This window comes from Coregonus lavaretus (assembly GCF_964263955.1).
Source record: "Coregonus lavaretus genome assembly, chromosome: 2".
In the NCBI taxonomy this organism is placed as follows: Eukaryota; Metazoa; Chordata; class Actinopteri; order Salmoniformes; family Salmonidae; genus Coregonus; species Coregonus lavaretus.
This window is the reverse complement of record NC_139989.1, coordinates 52948079-52969727: the sequence shown is the minus strand read 5'-3', so window position 1 is coordinate 52969727 and position 21649 is coordinate 52948079. Positions and strand designations below refer to the sequence as shown.

Sequence of the window (21649 nt, the reverse complement as noted above, 5' to 3'; positions counted from 1 at the left end):
TGTGAGTATTATGTGTCTACAGATGATGTACACCGAGTATACCAAACATTAGGAACATCTTCCTAATATTGAGTTGCACCCCTTTTGCCCTCAGAACAGCCTCAATTCGTCAGGGCATGGACTCCAAAGTGTAGAAAGCATTCCACAGGGATGCTGGCCCATGTTGAATCCAATGTATCCCACAGTTGGGTCAAGTTGGCTGGATGTCCTTTGGGTGGTGGACCATTCTTGATACACATGGGAAACTGTAGAGTGTGTGAAACCCAGCAGCGTCACATTTCTAAACACACACAAACCGGTGTGCCTGGCACCTACTACCATACCTCGTTCAAAGGCACTTACATCTTTTGTCTTGCCCATTCACCATCTGAATGGCACACATACACAATACTAGTCTCAATTGTCTCAAGGCTTAAAAATCCTTCTTTAACCTGTCTCCTCCCCTTCATCTACACTGATTGAAGTGGATTTAACAGGTGACATAAATAAGGCATCTCAGCTTTCACCTGGATTCATCTGGTCAGTCTGTCATTGAAAGAGTAGGCGTTCCTAATGTTTTGTACAGTCAGTGTACATGTTGACTTGAAAAGTACCAAGTCTTGAAATAGGTAGAAACTAGTTAGCAGCCCTAAAAGGGTACAAGTTTGTCCTAGAATGCCAGAGCCCTTATAACTCTGTTCTGAATCACAACATAACACTGGTGTCTTTTACAAACCTTTATTTTTGAGTAACACCTAAACAAATGTATGGAAATGGAGAGCTAGAATAATGTTCACAATCAATTATATCTACAATATTACTCTGAGAAAATGCTTTATTACATAATAATAGGGCACCCATGATCGCTGACTTACTGACACATTTTCAAGATATTGTTTAAATAATGTTCTTTCTTCTGTATTGGAGTTCCTTAGTCAGGTTAAGCATACCACCCCAATCGTTTCAGGACACACACAGGGCTTCCACAGGGTTCCCACAAGGCACATAATATCAATGTGTGTGAACCTGAGTGGTCAGTAAGTGCACATCATCCATTACTTCAAACATGTTAAGTGATCGGCTTTAGTTTTAAGTAAAATGATGTCATCTCGCAATCTAAACTTCTACGGTTAGTTAGTGCTTGGAATAAGAGGCATGTTTAGCTGCGTCATGTTCTATCATACTACTAACACACAGGTAGTAACACCTCATCCAACATGGACACTCAAGTATTGCTAAAACCTGTTAAGTATTTTGTTCTATTACATGGTGGTGTTCGTGGCACACAACTATTACAAGGTTGGGAGCAAATAGCCTGTAACACAATATTCTTCAAGAATATCTCAACGACTGCAGTATATTCAATCACAGCTCTCATCTCTTTTACAGTCTCATTGTAACAAAGACAAATGCTGTCATTGTAACAGACGTCCTGGTTTCAAGTAAAAACTTACTCTACTCTATGTGCATTGTAGTGTTGAAGGCTTTCATTTGGCTAAACTAAGAAACACAAATGACGAAATAAAACGGGGGAAAATGCCCTCGTACAACCTTGTCCTTGGATGTTATTGATACAGTGTTAAAACATTGTTTTGTAACAGTTCTAAGGTTTTCCTATTGATTGATCAGTAGCCCTTCAGTCCCCTGATCTAGTCTAGATCCAGGGTGCTGGTGTAAGGAGAAACACTGATACATGGAGACGTCGGCAATAACACTATTTAAAGCCTGCAGGTGTAATGCTTTATAAACGTGTTATAAGCACACATGAGCCTTTATAATGGTTTAATGTTATTTTTCGCAACGTATCAAAATATCAACTGACAAAACATTTCTGGTATTTAGACAGGATCATTATGAGTTGACTATAAGACATTATAAGGGGTCATACATGCTTAAGACAAGTCGTACAATGCATTATAACGGCATGATAAGGCTTTTCCACTCCGTCTCCAGTATCTGAGACCTTGACAGTCACTCTCCTAAAGCCGGGTGTACACTACATGACTTTCAAAATCCTAACATCGCTGAGCCTCTCACATTAAACGACCGTCTTTCCTGTAGTTTTCTTTGTCTTGCCAACGTATTGATGCGCACACTAAACAATGTGGCACAGACGGGGATCACACGCTAGAAGACTCTTCACTTGGTCGTGAGGATTGTCCATATCACGCTGTCTGGCGAAAACAATGATGTGATTAGATTTAACGTAGCTACAACGAGCTGTGGCTCAAAGCAGCCTCATAAACGTGTAGTGTACACCCAGCTTAAAGTAGTCCATCATCTCATAGAGCCATCCTACCCTCCACTATAGCACTGTGTAGCTCCTCATTCACAGCCTCATAACGCCCTGCTCTGGAGTTCAAAAAGTAGATCTGGTCGGTTGATATGCGCGGGTCGTATCCCTCCCTCTGAAACCGGGTCTTCTGGATTTTAAAGGTACCTAGGAGAGGGAAACAAAGATAATAGGCCATTAATATATTCCATTATTTCTTGGAATGAGCATTAGATGCTTCATGCAAGGCCTTATAAAAAACACAATTGATTGATATTTCACATTAGAATTAGCCTTGTGTCCAGTCCACTCACCTGTGGTGTCTACTTGTGGGGAAATGCGTAGGAACACGGGGCGGGCGTAAGGGGGCAGGGCCTGTTGGACCTCTCGCAGGAACGCATCACAGTCAAATGTCCCTGTTGGGTCTGCGATGGCAGCCATCCCTGCCTTACCTTCCACATCTAGGGGGAGACAAACAAACACGTCAGGCTGCACCATGCTGCAAAGTCTTCCTCATCACTCAACCCCCCTGTTGACTGGTCGAGTTTTACATTTATTTGACAGGGACAATGCTGTCAAATCAACATTTAAAAAGGCCCAATACAGCTGTTTTCACATCAATATCAAATCATTTCTGGGTAACTATTAATTACCTTACTGTGATATTTTTCCATTAAAATTGTCAAAAATAAACAAATAGCTTTTTAGCAAAAAACTATTTCTCAAGCAAGAATTTTGTCTGGGAGTGGTTTGAGTGGAGAGGGGACAACTGAAAACTAGCTGTTACTGGCAGAGAGGTTTGGAATGCTGTTATTGGTCGATTAACTAGATTTACTGCCTGGTGATGGCACCAGGCAAGCCAAAACTCCACCCATGCAAACAGGAAAAACAGAATTTTGACTGCACTGGGCCTTTAAGTGGAAGAGTAACTCCTTGTTTCACCACCTGTCACTATCATACATGTAAAATGGTGCACATAGAGTCTGAACTTCATCTCACCTGGTACATATACCCCATACACAGCCACATCAGCCTGGCCCAGCAGACCACTCAGTGTTCCCTCCACCTCGGTAGTGGAGACGTTCTCTCCTCTCCAGCGGAACGTGTCCCCACTGCGGTCCCGGAAGTACATGTAGCCCAGCTCATCCATCACCAACACATCCCCTGGGAGGAGGTAGAGCGAGGTGAGTTGATGACACATTACATTGTGGTAAAGATAATGAGAAGATAAGGACTGATATAATAATAGCATGAATTCCAAGTATGATAACCCAAGTAAACATAAGAAATCCATTGTTATTGTTTAATCACACTAAGGGCCTGTGGGTTTACCTGACAGATATGCAGAGTCGTTTTTCTTGAAGACGTTGTTGGCAATCTTCTTCCTGGTGTCGTCCTGGTTGGCGTAGCCATCAAACCTCCGTAGCGGGTCCTGTTGGTTGATCCTTCCCACCAGCAGCCCTGGCTCCCCTGAAGAGAGGAGGAGGTACATGGAGAGGTCAATCAATCCAAGCATAGTTATGAATCCCTTTTTACATCACTTTTTCACAACATGCTTTACAGTTACCCAGGTTAACATTCACACAGTTGGTTTTGTAAAATTCCTATATTTATCGATATTGTGTCTAAAAATGTTGACTTTCGATATCGGTGCCCATTTACTTACCAGGGCGGCAGGGCACACACAGGCCGTGCCTGTCCCGCACCAGCTCTGTGGTCTCCTCATCCACCTTCATGAGGCGGATGGGATACACGTTGGGAAGGATGCGGCTGTTGAACCCACAAGCTCCCACCTGGACAGTGGAGAAGACATAAAAAGTATTTGATACCGCAGTAAGATCTTTATGTAAATAAGAAATAATAATGGCCCAATAATATATCCTTGAGGTACACCACATTGAATTGTGGCTCTACAAAAGTCACAGACTTTAGCAAAAACATATTGCTCTCTATTATTTACATAATTGTTGATTGAGGCAGTTGATGACATTGCCCATGACCCCTTACCTTGCCGTCCATGTTGGCGATGCTACAGTTGCATTCGGTGGCTCCGTAGAACTCTCCGACCTGGGCCACCCCGAAGCGCTCAGTGAAGGCCTCCCAGACGCTAGGGCGTAGCCCATTCCCCACCGCCAGGCGAACCTGGTGACCCTTCTCAGATGGCCGCACCGGCTGGGACAGCAGGTAGCGACAGATCTCCCCTATGTACTGTACCACCTAGTGGACGGATGGGGAACAGCGTATAAATCAGATTTAAATTCAATGCGGGTTTCAATCAAAAAATCATATAGCTGCATATCGACCACTCAAGTCAGGTGTTGTTCCTATCCACATAGAATAGACCCATGGGGCGGCGCACAATTGGCCCAGCGTCGTCCAGGGTAGGGGAGGGAATGGCCGGCAGGGGATGTTGGTAGAGCATGGCGTTTGCAACGCCAGGGTTGTGGGTTCGATTCCCACGGGGGGGGGGGCCAGTATGAAAAAATATAAATATATAATGTATGCACTCACTAACTGTAAGTCGCTCTGGATAAGAGCGTCTGCTAAATGACTAAAAATGTTTTTTTTTTTAAGAATAAGATACAGTCGGAAGTATACATACACTTAGGTTGGAGTCATTAAAACTCATTTTTCAACCACTCCACAAATTTCTTGTTAACAAACTATAGTTTTGGCAAGTCGGTTAGGACATCTACTTTGTGTATGACACAAGTAATTTTTCAAACAATTGTTTACAGACAGATTATTTCACTGTATCACAATTCCAGTGGGTCAGAAGTTTACATACACTAAGTTGACGGTGCCTTTAAACAGCTTGGAAAATTCCAGAAAATGATGTCATAGCTTTAGAAGCTTCTGATAGGCTAATTGACATAATTTGAGTCAATTGGAGGTGTACCTGTGGATGTATTTCAAGGCCTACCTTCAAACTCAGTGCCTCTTTGCTTGACATCATGGGAAAATCAAAAGAAATCAGCCAAGACCTCAGAATTTTTTTTTGTAGACCTCCACAAGTCTGGTTCATCCTTGGGAGCAATTTCCAAACGCCTGAAGGTACCACGTTCATCTGTACAAACAATAGTACGCAAGTATAAACACCATGGGACCACGCAGCCGTCATACCGCTCAGGAAGGAGACACGTTCTGTCTCCTAGAGATGAACGTACTTTGGTGCGAAAAGTGCAAATCAATCCCAGAACAACAGCAAAGGACCTTGTGAAGATGCTGGAGGAAACAGGTACAAAAGTATCTATATCCACAGTAAAACGAGTCCTATATCGACATAACCTTAAAAGGCTGCTGAGCAAGGAAGAGGCCACTGCTCCAAAACCGCCATAAAAAAGCCAGACTACGGTTTGCAACTGCACATGGGGACAAAGATCTTACTTTTTGGAGAATGTCCTCTGGTCTGATGAAACAAAAATATAACTGTTTGGCCATAATGACCATCGTTATGTTTGGAGGAAAAAGGGGATGACTTGCAACCCGAAGAACACCATCCCAACCGTGAAGCACAGGGGTGGCAGCATCAGCGACTGGTGCACTTCACAAAATAGATGGCATCATGTGTTAAAGCTTGGTCGCAAATGGGTCTTCCAAAAGGACAATGATCCCAAGCATACTTCCAAAGTTGTGGCAAAATGTCTTAAGGACAACAAAGTCAAGGTATTGGAGTGGCCATCACAAAGCCCTGACCTCAATCCTATAGAAAATGTGTGGGCAGAACAGAAAAAGCGTGTGCGTGCTAGGAGGCCTACAAACCTGACTCAGTTACACCAGCTCTGTCAGGAGTAATGGGCCAAAATGCACCCAACTTATTGTGGGAAGCTTGTGGAAGGCTACTCGAAACGTTTGACCCAAGTTAAACAATTTAAAGGCAATGCTACCAAATACTAATTGAGTGTATGTAAACTTCTGACCCACTGGGAATGTGATGAAAGAAATAAAAGCTGAAATAAATCATTCTCTCTACTAATATTCTGACATCTCACATTCTTAAAATAAAGTGGTGATCCTAACTGACCTAAGACAGGGATTTTTTCCTGGGCCTAAATGTCAGGAATAGTGAAAAACTGAGTTTAAATGTATTTGGCTTAGGTGTATGTAAACTTCCGACTTCAACTGTACATAAGCTTTTTTTCTACTTACAGTGCAGTTGTGCTTGATGCAATCTTCCCAGAAGCGACTGGCTGAGAATTTCTTCTTCACCACCACAGTGAGTCCATTGATGAGACACTGGCCTACACCCATGATGTTACCTGTACAGGAGACGAACATGGGCCAGCCAGTGAGGGTGACAGGTTAGAGGACAGGAGAATCAGGACCACACTGTCAGACCAAACGACTCCTGAAAGACAGTGGAAGGTGGTGGGACAGAAACAAAGATGGAGAGAAAGATGAAGCCAGAGATGGATGAAGAGAAGACACACACCTGCAGAGTGGTAGAGGGGAAGGCAGTCATAGATGATGTCATCCTGGCGCATACGGAAAGCATGGTAGCCAAACGCAGCGATACGGTAATACCTGGAGATAGAACAACACAAAAGGGATTCAATAATCAAATACATGAATGCAGTGGGTGCTAAGCTATGCTGTATCATTGGGAATCATCATACGCAGAAACACACCAGACAAGTGTATCGCTGCTGGACATTAAGGTGCTGAGACAGAGACTCACCGACTGTGCACCACTATGGCAGCTTTAGGGAGTCCTGTGGTGCCTGAGGTGTATATATAGAACAGACGATCTGTTTGGGTTGGCGGTTGTGGGGGAGGATGGAGAGAAGAGAGGAGCAGAGGGTGAAGAGAAGGACGGGGGGGGGGACATGGGAGGGTGGAGGAAGGACAGAGGAAGGGAGGATGGAGAGAGGAAGGGAAGGTTAAATAACATGACTGAAACAAAACATTCTATTTACAACAGTGAGACTGACACTCACAACCACAGAGAGACAAGTGGCCACTGGTACCCACACAAACCAAGATGCTGACACCCACAAACACACACTGTCCTCACAACACATCTGATGAGAGCACAGAGACCCCAGAGAGGCCATTTAGCAAAACCCAGCATCTCCATAACACTCTCCGGGATGGCCAGCTGACTGACTGGACTGCCCACTGATATGCCTGAGACTGACTAAGCAATGTCCTAGAGAAAGTTTAGACAAATCTCTCCTTGAGTACCCCCAGCCTGTTCCAATTATTAGATCTACTCCCGTTCTAGCACACCTGATACAACTAATCAAGGGCTTGATGATTAGTTGACAGGTTAAATCAGGTATGCTAGTACCGGAATAGATCAAATACTTGGAATTGGCTGAGGGTATGTGAGGATAAGTTAATTTGTCCTGGAGATAAGTTCTTACTAACACATGATTTAGTGACTCAGAGCTCAGCTGACACCTGGAGCTGTCAATCAAAGCCACATCTGCCCTAGACTGGATCTGTGACACGCATACCAAAATATTACCAGGACTGAGTAGAATACAAAAGTCACCAGGAAAATCGGGATGGATCAATCATCTTAGGGCTTCCAATTTAGTCTTGGTAATTACAGCTCTTTGTCTGAGCGAGACAGTGAGTGACAAGGAAAAGTGGCTGAACTGTTTTATTTCACTTGAGAAAGTGAGGATGACAGAGGAATATTCATGTGGAATACACTCCATGGAATACAGATACATTTTTTCTTGTGGGATCATTTTACTCGTCAGCTCTGAACTACTAAGCTGTCAATGTGAGATGGGTATTATCAGATAGTTGTGGACTCTAGCTAAACTGTTTTACATATGGCGAGATACATTTTATCTTGTTGGAGACTGGCCAGAGATTGTGAGGTCTAAGTTACCTTGGCAGCAAAGAGCATATTAGTGTGTAGTATTATGAGGTTATACACAATATAACATTCTGAAATGCTTCAAAAGAAGTCTCCAGCCACATGTATCTGTAGGTTATAGGAGACTGGATGAACAATAAGATGTGAGGGGAAGGAGGACACTCACCATTGAAGCTCTTGGGTGGGATGCAGGGAGGAGGGGGCAGTGTAGGGGCCGAGGCCAGGATAGGGTCCAGATTCTGGGCAGCCAGGGAGGCCAGACAGTCTACACTGAGCTCTCCAGTACAAAACCGCACCATCGACGGGCTCAGGGATGAGCTCACCTCCAACATGGCTGAGAAGACAAAGAAAGACAGGAGGGAGAGAGATAGAGGGAGAGAAAGAGAGAGAGGAGGGAGAGGAAGAGGAGGCAGAAGGAGAGAGAGAAAAGAGAGAGAGTGAGGCAGAGAGAGGAGAGAGGGAGGATAGAAGAGGGAGAGAGAAAGAGGAGGGAGAGAGATAGAGGAGACAGAGTAGAGGAGTGAGCCATGGGATATTTCAGAAGGGGACTTTCACTGGGAGAGTCAATACAGAATTGAAAGGTAGTTATCGATTAACTAACTGGTCAATGAAAGAGACAAATAATCATTTAGTCATTTTAGTCATTTAGCAGACGCTCTTATCCAGAGCGACTTACAGGAGCAATTAGGGTTAAGTGCCTTGCTCAAGGGCACATCGACAGATTTTTCACCTAGTTGGCTCGGGGATTAGAACCAGTGACCTTTCGGTTACTGGCACTACGCTCTTAACCACTAAGCTACCTGACGCCCAGTACTCTATCGCCCAGTCCTCTATCTTCTTACAAGAAAGATAGAGTACTGATGCATTATGCATAGAATGTTGACAAAAAAAAGTGCTACAAAACAAATGTCATCAGCAGACAGAACAACATAATGTTGACCCAGACAAGCAGAAAGCCAGACAGAATGTTGACCCATCCAGACAGAATGTTGACCCATCCAGACAGAATGTTGACCCATCCAGACAGAATCGACAGACAGAAGAGACAGAATCGACAGACAGAATTCTGAGATGGAATATTGCAACAGACCATCAGAAAAAAATTGTTGGAACGCTTTATAAGGATAGCTAGAATTCTGAAATAAGCAGACGTAAGACTGTTGCCAGACAGTTGACCCACCCAGACGTACAGACAGACAGAATTCTGAGATGGAATATTGCATCAGGCCATCAGAACATTGGAAAATATATTTGGAATGCTTGAAAGAAGAAGCCTGCATTGACTAATTTAGGATCAGTTTTGCCTTTTAAATCATAATGTGTAAGAGGAGGGACCTGATCCTATATCAGCACTAGTACTCTGAGACACTGTGAATATGGGCCCCAAACCCCACATTTCCCCATCTCTGAATCCCACTTACCACCAGCCAGCTCGGCTCCGAACACGATCCCTCTGGACGCAGACATTCCAACACAGTGCAGGAGCGCGTCCCTCCGCAGGTTGAAGTTGATGAGGGCTGCCTCCACCCCCACCTTAGCCAGGCCCAGCCAGAGGGCCACCTGCAAGGGCCGGCTTTCCATGAAGAGGGCCACCACATCCCCCGGGGCCCAGCCCTGGGCCAGAGCCCATTGGGCCACAGCGTTAGACAGCAGGTCCAGCTGGGTGAAGGTCCACGTCTCTCCTGTGGCGTCGTAGATGAGGGCGGGTTTATTTGGGTGCTGCTTCACCGTCTGGGCAAAGATGGAGGGGATATTGCTGTTGCGTCGTAGGTGGTGCCACAAGGCTATCTTGACTCGTAACAACACGTAAAGGCCACTGGAACGAGTAGAGAGAGGGAGATTGGGGAGATAATGTTACCATTTTACCATTACCTATAGTGATGATGACTGTAACTAGGAAAGGTACATTTCCTGAAGAAAATGTGTGTGCCTGCTTCAGCAGTCTAAAATTATGTTTTATGGTTGTAGGAGAAGTTGAAGCAAGCACACTACACATTCTTAACAAATTAAAGGCACTCACTTGAGGTCTCTTTTGGCAGTGCGGACTACAATGTAGAGGTACTTCCAACCGCCTGTGCCCAGAAAGACCCCGAAGCCTGCTGCAAAGCTCCAGGACCAGGGGACCCCGAAGAGACGCAGCAGACCCAGCGATCCCAGAGACACAGAGGCACTGGCTGCATTGTGCATCCTAGCAGTGGAGGTGAGGAGTTTCAAAAGGGTGGGATAATTGAGAGAGAGAGAGATATAGGCCTACAACATGGCGTTAAAATGTAATGGCAGAGGGGTCAGGATAGATGGTGTACAACAGGTGGCAGTGGAGGACAGAGAGAGGTAAGAGTGCTTTATAAGTCTCTTATAAAAATGACTAACTTGACTGTAAATGACTACCTAACTTGAACAGTGAAAATGTAAACACGTGTCATTAATTAAAATTAAATGCGAGGTAGCCACGACCTTATAGCACATTTTATAGGATTACATACTGTAGGTGTTTGACCCGTGATTTATTTGTTGTTGTAGGCAGGCTAGTGAAAGTGTGCTGTGCAAAAATGTAATCATATAATGTAGCGTTGCCTACAGAACGTAGGCCTAGTCACTTACCTATGATCATACACGACCCGACGACGAACTATTTGAGAGCGGTGTCCCTAACCTTTCACCTAGTAACCTCGTATTCTACAAAACGTTCAATAGCGCTTTAGCCACTACCAGGCTTGTATACAAATTAGAATCGCCACCACACGCTGTTGAATGCGTTGCAAGGATAACATGTATCATTTGAAATATTGCTACATTAATACGTATCCAAATGTTACAACAGTTTAACTGTCACCACACCAAATAGCTATCAGAACAACGCCTCTCCTGTAACGTTAACAATGTATCAATTTATGAACATCAAATGCATAGCCTACGCGCTCTAAAGAGTTTCGAAACAGCAGATTACCAGCCGAGCGGCTAAAATGATGGAATGACTAGACAGCTAATGGATACTTATCTAGTAGCCGAAATATAAGAATCACACTACTCAGTACTCCATATTGAATACTATTGCATTGCGACGACCACCAACAGCACCGCCCAAATTGTATAGTTCCTTCTCTGTGAACTCAGCCATTTGCTGCTCATCGAATTACCGACTCAATCCCATTGGCCGATGTTATGATGATGAAGGAAAATCCGCCTTTTCACCCGCCTGTTTCAGGTTCACTTCATCCAGTTGACCAATGATTCCAAGTGTTGCTACATATTGACAATATTAGGTCACATTCAGACAAATACTGTGTACTGTATACAGATATCCTACTGAAACGATATATGTGTGTGATGCAAAAAGCCCTGATCTATTCTATACTTTGTCATACAGAGGCTCTCAGGTAGACTATACTTTCCTTATGAGTCAAATAGTTTTGACCTCTACAGTAGCCTAATCCTTTCTACAAATGTTGAAATGAAACTTTGTCGAGGAGCAGCTGTTTATTTTGAAACATAATGAAGCAATTCCATGCTGCCATTTAAAGTAAACATAAACATTGCAGTCTGGTGGGTTACAACAAAGATTATCTATTATAATGACAAGATATTCAAGTGACTGCTCTAACAATGGAAATACATGTCCTCAAATATGGAAGGCAGGCTGAGGAGGCGAGATCAGGTGGGACCATTCTAGCCAATGAGAGGGCAGATAAAGCGTGTGAACAACAGGCACAACTCTGATATAAAGAAAAAAAATCTAAGTTGCCGAAATGCCACGTGTAACAACCTAACCATTACGAAACGTCAATTCGATCAAATAAGCTTCACGTAACAAATTAGCAATTACATTTTTTGTTGACCAAATTCGACTCTCATTGACCTTCATACAAAAATTCCTCACTTCGTGGTCTTATTTTCATGGACAGATTTTGGGCGGTGTAAACCATCTCGCTTCGCCTCTTCCTCTCTGTTTACAAGCTTTACAACACAAATACAGTAGTAGAAATTAGAGACCGATAAGCTCGCTGGTGTTTACAGGTTACCAAACTAAGTGAAACATCTCTAATGAGTTGACTATCCCATGATTGCCAATTGCTCTTCTGCTATGGGTTTATGTCCACATACTTGTACTGTAGGCCTATGCATCGATGTACAGCATCTCAAACCTGTTTCACTTGGTGTTTTTGAGTTCTCTCTTCACTCAGTTCATCACAGAGAGTGTCTCCACAAATGGGAATAATACATTAATGGGTCAGTGTAGTCCGATTGTTATGTATGGTACGACGTGCTGTACGTCGTACTGTACATTGTTATGGTTTATGACAGTGTGCTGCTTTACGGATTAATGGGTTGTCAGAATGAGTGGCACATGTCATTAAACGACAGAGTGATGTACAATGTGAAACTGTGCAGATGTGCGTTCTTCTACAGCTAGGCTATATATAACATTGGCGACGAAGATGGCTGAATTCAGCTTACCACCGCCAGCACCATTCCTCGCCGTGCCTGGTGAACCTCAAGTCCTGTGGAATAACTGACTAGAACGTTTTAACACTTATCTCGAAGCTATGGACCTTTCTACAATCTCAGACAAGCGGAGGACAGCACTGCTCCGTCACTGTCTCGGTACAGTGACGGAGCTTTCAGAGCGCTTGGATCGGCTCCTACATTCACAGCTGCAGTCAGCCTCATACGGAACCACTTCGCTGGGAAAGAGCGAGTGCTCCTCCAACGCTACCGGCTACGGAAAAGACACCAACGGCCGGGTGAGTCCATTCAAAGCTACGTGGCTAATCTGAGGGATTTGGCTAGCTCTTGTGTTGGGTTCTATTTTTCTCATAATTGGATCTGTATGTGATGAATAGCTTGGAAGGAATGCATTAATGAACTGTACTGATATAAATTGTTTCACATAACAGGCTGTTATTCATGTAAGGAACGTTAGGGGCTAGGATGAGATAAGACTTGTATTTCTCACAGATACGAACACTCTCTCTTTGTTGTCTGTGAAACTGTCCTTGAACATGGGTACATGGAGTACAGTGGAATGGTGTCTTTTGGGTGCTGACTCCACAGGTTATAATGATAGCAACTTATGCCTGGCAACAAATGGAATGCCGAGGAGTTGGGACCAACCCCTGCGCCAACGGATTGGCTGAACCACACTCAGTCCTTTGCTCTGGTTGGCCAACAGAAGAAGTGGAGGCTTTCTGTCAGAGTATTTGAAGAAGAACTTAGAACAATGGATCAGTTCTCTGTCTGCCCTGCGTGGTTTTTCAGTGAGCCCGTATACGAACCTTCATACTTATCATACATACATTTTGCATATAATAAATTTAGCTTGGATTGAATATCTCTTGATTATGTTTTCTCTTATTCCAATACCAGATTTGAATTACGCAATTTCTAACACTTGTAACTACGGGACACTTCAGGACAGGAGCATCAGGGATCAGTTGATAGAGGGTACGTTATGTGGAAAGACTAGGGAGAAACTGCTTTTGGAATCGGATAATTTACAACTTGATGGAGCTATTAAAATAGCACTCCAGGTTGAAGCGGCTTTGGAATGCTCTACTATGCTAACAAACAGCTCTGCAGCATACACTCGGCCCCCAGCTATTCTCACACAGCAGCTTCAGCCCGAGCAGGCACACTACAACGATCACGCGCTGCGCACGCCCTCCCACGTCGATAGCTGCATGGACACAGACACCGGCATGCCTGTGCAGCAGGCACACAGACAAACAAACAGAAGTAGCTGTGGCAACTGTGGGGCTAGCTCTCACAATTCAAGGGCTTCAAACTGCCCAGCTCGTGGGAAAATATGTAAGAACTGTTCAAAATACAATCACTTTGCGAAAGTGTGTCGTTCTGCCCTAGCTACTAGCTCCACCCAGAACAGGCCCTTATTTTCATCTCACTCTCAACATGAACACACTGAAATCCGAACTGTCTCCACCAACCATGTGTCATTCAGGACATGCACTGTGCAGCTGGGCGAGGTGGGTTTGCCTTTGCTAATGGATACTGGTGCTGCGGTGTCATTGCTCAACCTTGCCACTTACTACAAGTTTTTCAGTCACCTACCACTCCAACAGCCCTCCACTGCCCTGCTCGACCTGCGTCAGGGTTATCTTCAGGTACCTCTCCATGCAGCTAGCAGAGACCTCACAGCCTTTGTCACACATGCTGGCATGTTCAGATATACACGCATGCCTTTTGGACTTAGCTCCGCCCCCAGCTGCTTCCAGAAGGTGATGAGCACCATCCTCGCTGGAATACCTGGTGTGGCGGTCTATCTGGACGACATCGTGGTCCACGGCCCTGACCTCCACATCCATGATTACCGACTCCACAGATTATTCAGTGCTCTACTGCGGAACAACCTGACCCTGAACGGTGGAAAGGGCACCTTTTCAGCTCCAGCCGTCGAGTTTGTGGGGTTCCGCCTGTCGGCCAAAGGCATTGCCCCACTCATGTCGAACATTGAAGCCGTCCACCGGATCCCGGAACCGACCTCAGCCTCTCAGGTGGCCTCATTCTTGGGCATGACAGCCTACTACCTCCGGTTTCTGCCCCACTACTCTCAGAACCCAGCGCCCCTTCGCCAGCTCATCAAGAAGGACGAGCCATGGGCCTGGACGGCAGCCTGCTCAGATGCGGTCCGCTCACTGAAGAGCCAGCTCACCACAGCCCCAGTCTTGGCTCACTTTGACCCCGTCTGCCCCACCATTGTCACATGTGATGCCTCAGCTGGAGCACTAGGAGCTGTCCTCTCACAGCTGCAGAATGGCGTTGAGAGGCCCATCGCCTTCGCCTCAAGGGCCCTGAGCCCCACTGAACAACGGTACACTGTGGGCGAACGAGAAGCACTGGTCTGTGTCTGGGCATGCAAAAGGTGGCACCTCTACCTATATGGTCAGCTGTTCACGCTCCGAACCGACCACCAGTCCCTCACGACGCTACTGTCGGCTTTAGGAACTGGCCATAAGCCACTTCGGCTGCACAGATGGGCCAACCGCCTCAGACAGTATGACTATCAGCTGAAGTTCACTCCGGGGAGGGATAACGTGGTGGCAGACCTCCTCTCACGCTCCTTTGATGCTCCTACTCTGACCGTCTTGCCAGACGACAACGAAACAGAGCTTGTACAAATGCTCTACGCTCCCCTTCAGTCAGTCGTCTCACTGGAGGAGCTGAAGCAAGCATTGGAACAGGATCCCACACTGTCTACCCTGCGCACCTACATACGCACTGGATGGCCAGCACAGGTGCCGGAAGAGCTGGTGACTTTCGCCAGGGTGAAGCATGAACTTTCTTGCTGGCAAGAAGTCTGTGTCTCTCGAGGGTTTTGAACTGTGGTCCCGAGTGGCCTGTGTGCGCATGTTCTATCCATGGCGCACGAAGGTCACTTGGGCATAGTGAAGGTCAAACAGCGATGTCGAGACCTTGTGTGGTGGCCAGGTATCGACCACGACATTGAAGCCCTGGTCAGGGATTGTTCTGCATGCCTCATCAGTGGGAAAACAGGACAGTCCTCCCCACACCCCCTGCAGCCTCTTGCATGGCTGTCCCGCCCCTGGGAGCACATCCAGCTGGACATCTGTGGTGAAATCCATGGACACGCAGTCCCTCACCATCAGCGCTTCCTGGTGGTGGCGTATGACCTCCACTCTAAGTGGCCAGAAGTGGTTCCTGTTGGAACTGTCACAACACAGGCCATCGTGGACATCCTAGACAGCCTGTTCACAAGGTGGGGCCTACCCCTCACCCTCACCACGGACAATGGGCCCCAGCTAACCTCTGACGAGTTCTCCTCATATCTCAGCAACAAGGGAATCAAACACATCTGCACGGCCTACTACAACCCACAAGCTAACGGAGGGGTGGAACGCTTCAACCAAACGCTGAAGAACGGCATCAGAGCACACCTGGTCCAGGGGTGCACGTTCCAAACTGCTTGGAATCAAACGCTAATGCACTACAGAGCAAGCAAACACACAACAACACAGGTCTCCCCGGCATCTCTCATGCTAGGTCGTGAGATGGAACTGCCACTGGACAGACTCAGAACACAGAGAGTAGCAGAACCGGCGACTAGGCGCACCCAAGAAAAGCAGGCAGTGACCAGGCACCAAAGAGCAATGAAACAGCGTTTCGACAAGGCACACAGGGTGAAGAAGTCAACCATCCAAATGTCAGACTGGGTCCGATCCCGACGGCCTCAGCGGTGCAAAAAAATGGCCTCATTCTGGTTGGACCCCTTGCAGGTTAGTCGACAACTGGGGCCCGCCACCTTCATGATGAACAATGGATCACGCTGGCACGCCAGCCGCCTCAGGAAAGTCCCTGCCCCTCAAGGAATACGAATGACCACGAAACAAACATACAGGCCAGAGACACCACCTGATGGATCTCCTCCACTACTACCACCCGAGCCCCAGCCTCTGTGGGCTGCCCAAGGGCCAGAGCCACAAGCGGTGGCGGTTGAACAAAGGCCTATGTGGGCACGAACTCGCCCTGCTCATCTGGGGGACTACTTAACCTCTTTTCATTCTTAGGCTCCGTTAGGTGTCTTAGTCAACCTCCAGGTTAATGGACTGAACTGGCTAGTTTGGAGAGTCCTTCTGTTTAAGGGTTAATGTTTACTTCTTACAGGTATCACTCTAGGTTCTTGCCCTATGGACATTTTTATATATGGTACCAGTCCCTGGTTTTGGAAAGGGGGGAGAAATTTTATATATGGTACGACGTGCTGTACGTCGTAGTGTACATTGTTATGGTTTACGACAGTGTGCTGCTTTACGGATGAATGGGTTGTCAGAATGAGTGGCACATGTCATTAAACGACAGAGTGATGTACAATGTGAAACTGTGCAGATGTGCGTTCTTCTACAGCTAGGCTAGATATAACACTGATTCCCTGTCTGCGTGAGGCTGTAGTGCAGGAGCTGCTCTGTGTCAGGGTGGACCTGGTGTCTGGCTGGAGGACGCGGAAGACCCTTCGCAGCACAGCCCGTCTGAGCAGGATGTAGACCCAGGGGTCCAGGATCTGGTTCCAGGAGGCCATGCGGAGGCCCAACAGAACCAGCCTCTCTGACTGACGCAACGTGTGGCTGGAGCCTCGCCCGCCGCAGTAGAACTGACCCACCAGCAGAGAGATGGAGATCTGGTGATGGTGGAGGGAGTGAGAATAAGGATGGATGTGGTTAGCAGTAGAGTGGTTAATGATTATGTGCTATTGTAGTATAGCTATTTAGGAAATATGTTAGGGACAGAAAAGCCACTGGGGGTCACTGAAAGGCACACTGTATGAGACAGGCCTGAATCCATGAGGTGAATATGTTGTAATCTACTATTAATTTTAGAAACACTTATGTGTCTGTGTTTAAACAAGCAAAAGCCTTGCCTACGATTAACAGGCTACCAATGTTAAACCATCTACAGTATAAACAAGGTCAAATGTCAGTAGGGGCTCTAGCTACTCACTAGAAAGGGGCTCCAGCACACACAGGACACCATTGTGATCACTGTCAACTGGGCCATCATCTCTACATCCAGCGAGCGTAGGGGAGAGGAGGAGGAGGTTCTTCCATATCGTCCTGGTGCTGCTGTAGTGTTTGTCCTGATGCCCTGGGAGCTGAGCCTGGCCTGCAGCAGAGCCAGCCCACTCTGGGTGTTACAGATCAGGGAGAGGCTGAGCGCCATGAGCCCCAGGCCGGAGAAGGTGAGGGCCAGGCTGGCGTCGGCCGTGGAGAGCGGCCTGTGGACGCTCAGAAAGCACCAGGTACCAGGGAACTGGGTTGTGTAACTACCCACGTCCACCAGGGGGAGCCCGGCCAGCAGCAGGGCCAGTGAGGACAGCAGAAGGACAGCCAGACGCACATGGGCCACCGTGATCAGGGCAGAGTGAAGGAGGGGCTGGGTGATGCCCACACAACGCTCCACGGCCATGGCACTGCCCAGTAATAGAGGGCACAGGCCGAAGAACACCATGCTGGCACCGAACAGTTGGCAGAACACCCCGGCAGGCTCGGTGGTGTCACGCACTCCTGCAGCCACCCTGTGCCTCCGACTCAGACCCAGGTGCAGATGGAGGGCAAAGGCACCGGGGATCAAATTACCAGCCAGGTTGGTTAACAGTAGAGCCCCCACTAACAGCAGGAACGGCGCTTTGGCCCGATGTCGGAAGCGGACATTGGCCAGGATGCCCAGGGCGGTGAGGTTGGAGAGGCCACCCAGGGTCATGGTGAAACAGGACATTCCTAAGGAGGGAGAGTTGATGGGGGGTGGCAGCGTGGTGGCATTCAGGGTCTGGATGGATGGACAGGGGCAGGAGGAGACGTTGAGCTCTGGGTGGTGGAGGAGGACGGAGGGAGAGGAGGGGGCAGAGACTGTAGCCATGATGTCATAGAGGAGCAAGGAGCCTTCAGATTCAATGCCATCTGTAAAGATTGAGAGATATTAAGTTGAAGACTGGTTCAAACGTTTGTTAGCAAACAGTACTTGTGTATTAGGTCTATATAATCCAACCTGGTCTCATAGACTAGACGTAACATTGTAAATGTAAATCCAGGGCGCTCAAATTAGTATGATATGTTACGTTTGATATGGTTACATAAGACAGATGATTACTTAAGTCGGGGTGGATGGGTGGGCGTATAATGCAAATGTCTAGCAACCCAAAGGTCGCGAGTTTGAATCTCATCACGGACAATTTTAGCATTTTAGCTAATTAGTAACTTTTCAACTACTTACTAATTTTTAGCTACTTTGCAACTACTTAGCATGTTAGCTAGCCCTTCCCCAAACCATAGACCTTTTAGCTAACCCTTCCCCTAACCCTAACCTTAACCCTTTAACCTAACTCCTAAACGTAACCCTAACCTAGTTAACGTTAGCCACCTAGCTAGAATTCGTAACATATACTTCTTGCAAATTCGTAACATATTTTATGTTTTCAAATTTGTAACATATTGTACGTTTAGCAAATTTGTGCCATATAATATGAACTGTAATTCGTAACATATCATACAAAATGGGTGATGGACATCAACAAATTAATACATACCATACGAAACTAAACATATACTAAATGGAGTGTCACAGATTTACAGTACCAGTCAAAAGTTTAGACACACCTACTCATTCAAGGGTTTTTCTTTATTTTTACTATTTTCCACATTGTAGAATAACAGTGAATACATCAAAACTATGAAATAACACATATGGAATCATGTAGTAACCAAAGAAGTGTTAAACAAATCAAAATATATTTTATATTCTTCAAAGTAGCCACCCTTTGCCTGGATGACAGCTTTGCACACTCTTGGCATTCTCTCAACCAGCTTCATCTGGAATGCTTTTCCAACAGTCTTGAAGGAGTTCCCACATATGCTGAGCACTTGTTGGCTGCTTTTCCTTCACTCTGCGGTCCAACTCATCCCAAACCATCTCAATTGGGTTGAGGTCGGGTGGTTGTGGAGGCCAGGTCATCTGATGCAGCACTCCATCACGCTCCTTCTTGGTCAAATAGCCCTAACACAGCCTGAAAATGTGTTGCGTCATTGTCCTGTTGAAAAACAAAAGATAGTCCCACTAAGCGCAAACCAGATGGGATGGCGTATCACTGCAGAAGGCTGTGGTAGCCATGCTGGTTAAGTGTGTCTTGAATTCTAAATCAATCACAGACAGTGTCACCAGCAAAGCACCCCCACACCATCACACCTCCTCCTCCATTCTTCACGGTGGGAGCCACACATGCGGAGATCATCAGTTCACATACTCTGCGTCTCACAAAGACTCCTAGGTTGGAACCAAAAATCTCAAATTTGGACTCAAGACCAAAGGACAGATTTCCACTGGTCTAATGTCCATTGCTCGTGTTTCTTGGCCCAAGCAAGTCTCTTCTTCTTATTGGTGTCCTTTAGTAGTGGTTTCTTTGCAGCAATTCCACCATGAAGGCCTGATTCACACAGTCTCCTCTGAACAGTTGATGTTGAGATGTGTCTGTTACTTGAACTCCGTGAAGAATTTATTTGGGCTGCAATTTCTGAGGCTGGTAACTCTAATGAATTTATCCTCTGCAGCAGAGGTAACTCTGGGTCTTCCTTTCCTGTGGCTGTCCTCATGAGAGCCAGTTTCATCATAGCGCTTGATGGTTTTTGCGACTGCACTTGAAGAAACTTTCAAAGTTCTTGAAATGTTCTGTATTGACTGACCTTCATGTCTTAAAGTAATGATGGACTGTCGTTTCTCTTTGCTTATTTTAGCTGTTCTTGCCATAATATGGACTTGGTCTTTTAACAAATTGGGCTATCCTCTGTGTACCAACCCTACCTTGTCACAACACAACTGATTAGCTCAAACGCTTACGAAGGAAAGAAATTCCACAAATGTACTATTAACAAGGCACACCTTGTTAATTGAAATGCATTCCAGGTGACTACCTCATGAAGCTGGTTGATATAATGCCAAGAGTGTGCAAAGCTGTCATCAAGGCAAAGGGTGGCTATTTGAAGAATCTCAAACATAAAATATATTTTGATTTCTTTAACACTTTTTTGGTTACTACATGATTCCATGTGTTATTTCATAGTTTTGATGTCTTAACTATTATTCTACCATGTAGAAAATAGTAAAAATAAAGAAAAACCCTTGTATGAGTAGGCGTTCTAAAACTTTTGACCGGTAGTGTACATGCTGGTGATCCATTTTGATGTGATTTAAATTTTATTTCACAATTTTCTTACTACATATTTTTGTTACCATTGAAGCCCAATGTTGTATTTTTGCAATGTTTCCAGAATTTTTTGCTACAAACTTCTAAAAAGGTATTATTTTCATAATCAGAGGCCTATTACAAGTATTTCTGAAGTGTAATAATATTTATATCTTTTTTTGTAATTTGGATCTATGCTTGGTCTCACCAGGTTAAAGAAAGAGAGTGAAAAACAGATTGCTTACAGGGCGCTTCTGAGCAGCTCAGAACAGAAAATGGATTCAGGGTTATTGCTCTGTGCCCGTAGTCAACACTTGAATGAGGAAATTATTGATCTCATCACTGAACATGGCCAGCACTCAAGTCTTCATTCATTTCCTCTACAGACTGCTAGTATGGCTGCCCACTCCACTTCAGCCATGCTAGCCTGCCAGAGTATAATGATGTTTCACACTCATCAGCCGACTCTTTTCAAACAGCAAATTACAACCACCCGTCCTTACCTTTCCTTCCTTCTGCTGTGGTAAAATGACACCTGGCACAATACAGCAAAATGACATCTCCAGGTGGGCATGGAAATAATCAGTAGCTTTGTAAACTTGCTGGGTAGATTTTTTCCCCACTGTACTCCTTTATCCCTCTTTCTGCTGCAGTTTTTGTGTGACATTTTGCACCCTCAAATAGTCTGAATTCTCTACGATTTTTGCTGAGGAGGTCTTAGTAGTGCAATTCTACATCTAGCAAATGTGTTTGGTGCGGTATTTCTCAAGTAAAAAAAAATGTGCATGAAAACTAGTACTGCACTGCAGACAGTATAAATCCTTACTGAGGAGTTGGCAACACTGCGAGTCAGCTGCTGCTGCGC

At 45.7% G+C, this 21649-nt stretch overlaps 2 protein-coding genes across 2 annotated transcripts; both read right to left on the bottom strand.

Annotated features, from left to right (window-relative positions):
* Positions 1 to 701: 701 nt before the first annotated feature.
* LOC311101641 (long-chain fatty acid transport protein 1-like) lies at positions 702 to 11163 on the bottom strand. Its single transcript, XM_084142779.1, has 13 exons — positions 10686 to 11163; positions 10105 to 10272; positions 9506 to 9900; positions 8251 to 8418; positions 6930 to 6999; positions 6684 to 6775; positions 6401 to 6510; positions 4259 to 4468; positions 3918 to 4044; positions 3584 to 3721; positions 3251 to 3415; positions 2566 to 2712; positions 702 to 2419 (listed from the first exon to the last, which is right to left on the bottom strand). Exons 2-13 carry the CDS (start codon positions 10269 to 10271, stop codon positions 2262 to 2264), a joined length of 1947 nt encoding a protein of 648 aa, XP_083998905.1. The 5' UTR covers position 10272; positions 10686 to 11163; the 3' UTR covers positions 702 to 2261.
* A 5684-nt stretch (positions 11164 to 16847) lies between these two features.
* Positions 16848 to 18326, bottom strand: LOC311139642 (prostaglandin E2 receptor EP1 subtype-like; the record flags this gene model as incomplete). The annotated part of the gene is made up of 3 exons (XM_084174553.1): positions 16848 to 16860; positions 17036 to 17232; positions 17553 to 18326. The coding sequence occupies 3 exons, from the start codon at positions 18324 to 18326 to the stop codon at positions 16848 to 16850; spliced, it is 984 nt and encodes a 327-aa protein (XP_084030679.1).
* Positions 18327 to 21649: the final 3323 nt, after the last annotated feature.

Excerpts from the sequence above, each read along its gene's own strand:
- LOC311101641 (XM_084142779.1), bottom strand. The coding sequence starts at position 10,271 with ATGCACAATGCAGCCAGTGCCTCTGTGTCTCTGGGATCGCTGGGTCTG. Across the intron at positions 8,419-9,505 it reads CGGAGCCGAGCTGGCTGGTG|CCATGTTGGAGGTGAGCTCA; the intron begins GTAAGTGGGATT and ends TTGTCTTCTCAG. Across the intron at positions 2,420-2,565 it reads CCCACAAGTAGACACCACAG|GTACCTTTAAAATCCAGAAG; the intron begins GTGAGTGGACTG and ends TCCCTCTCCTAG.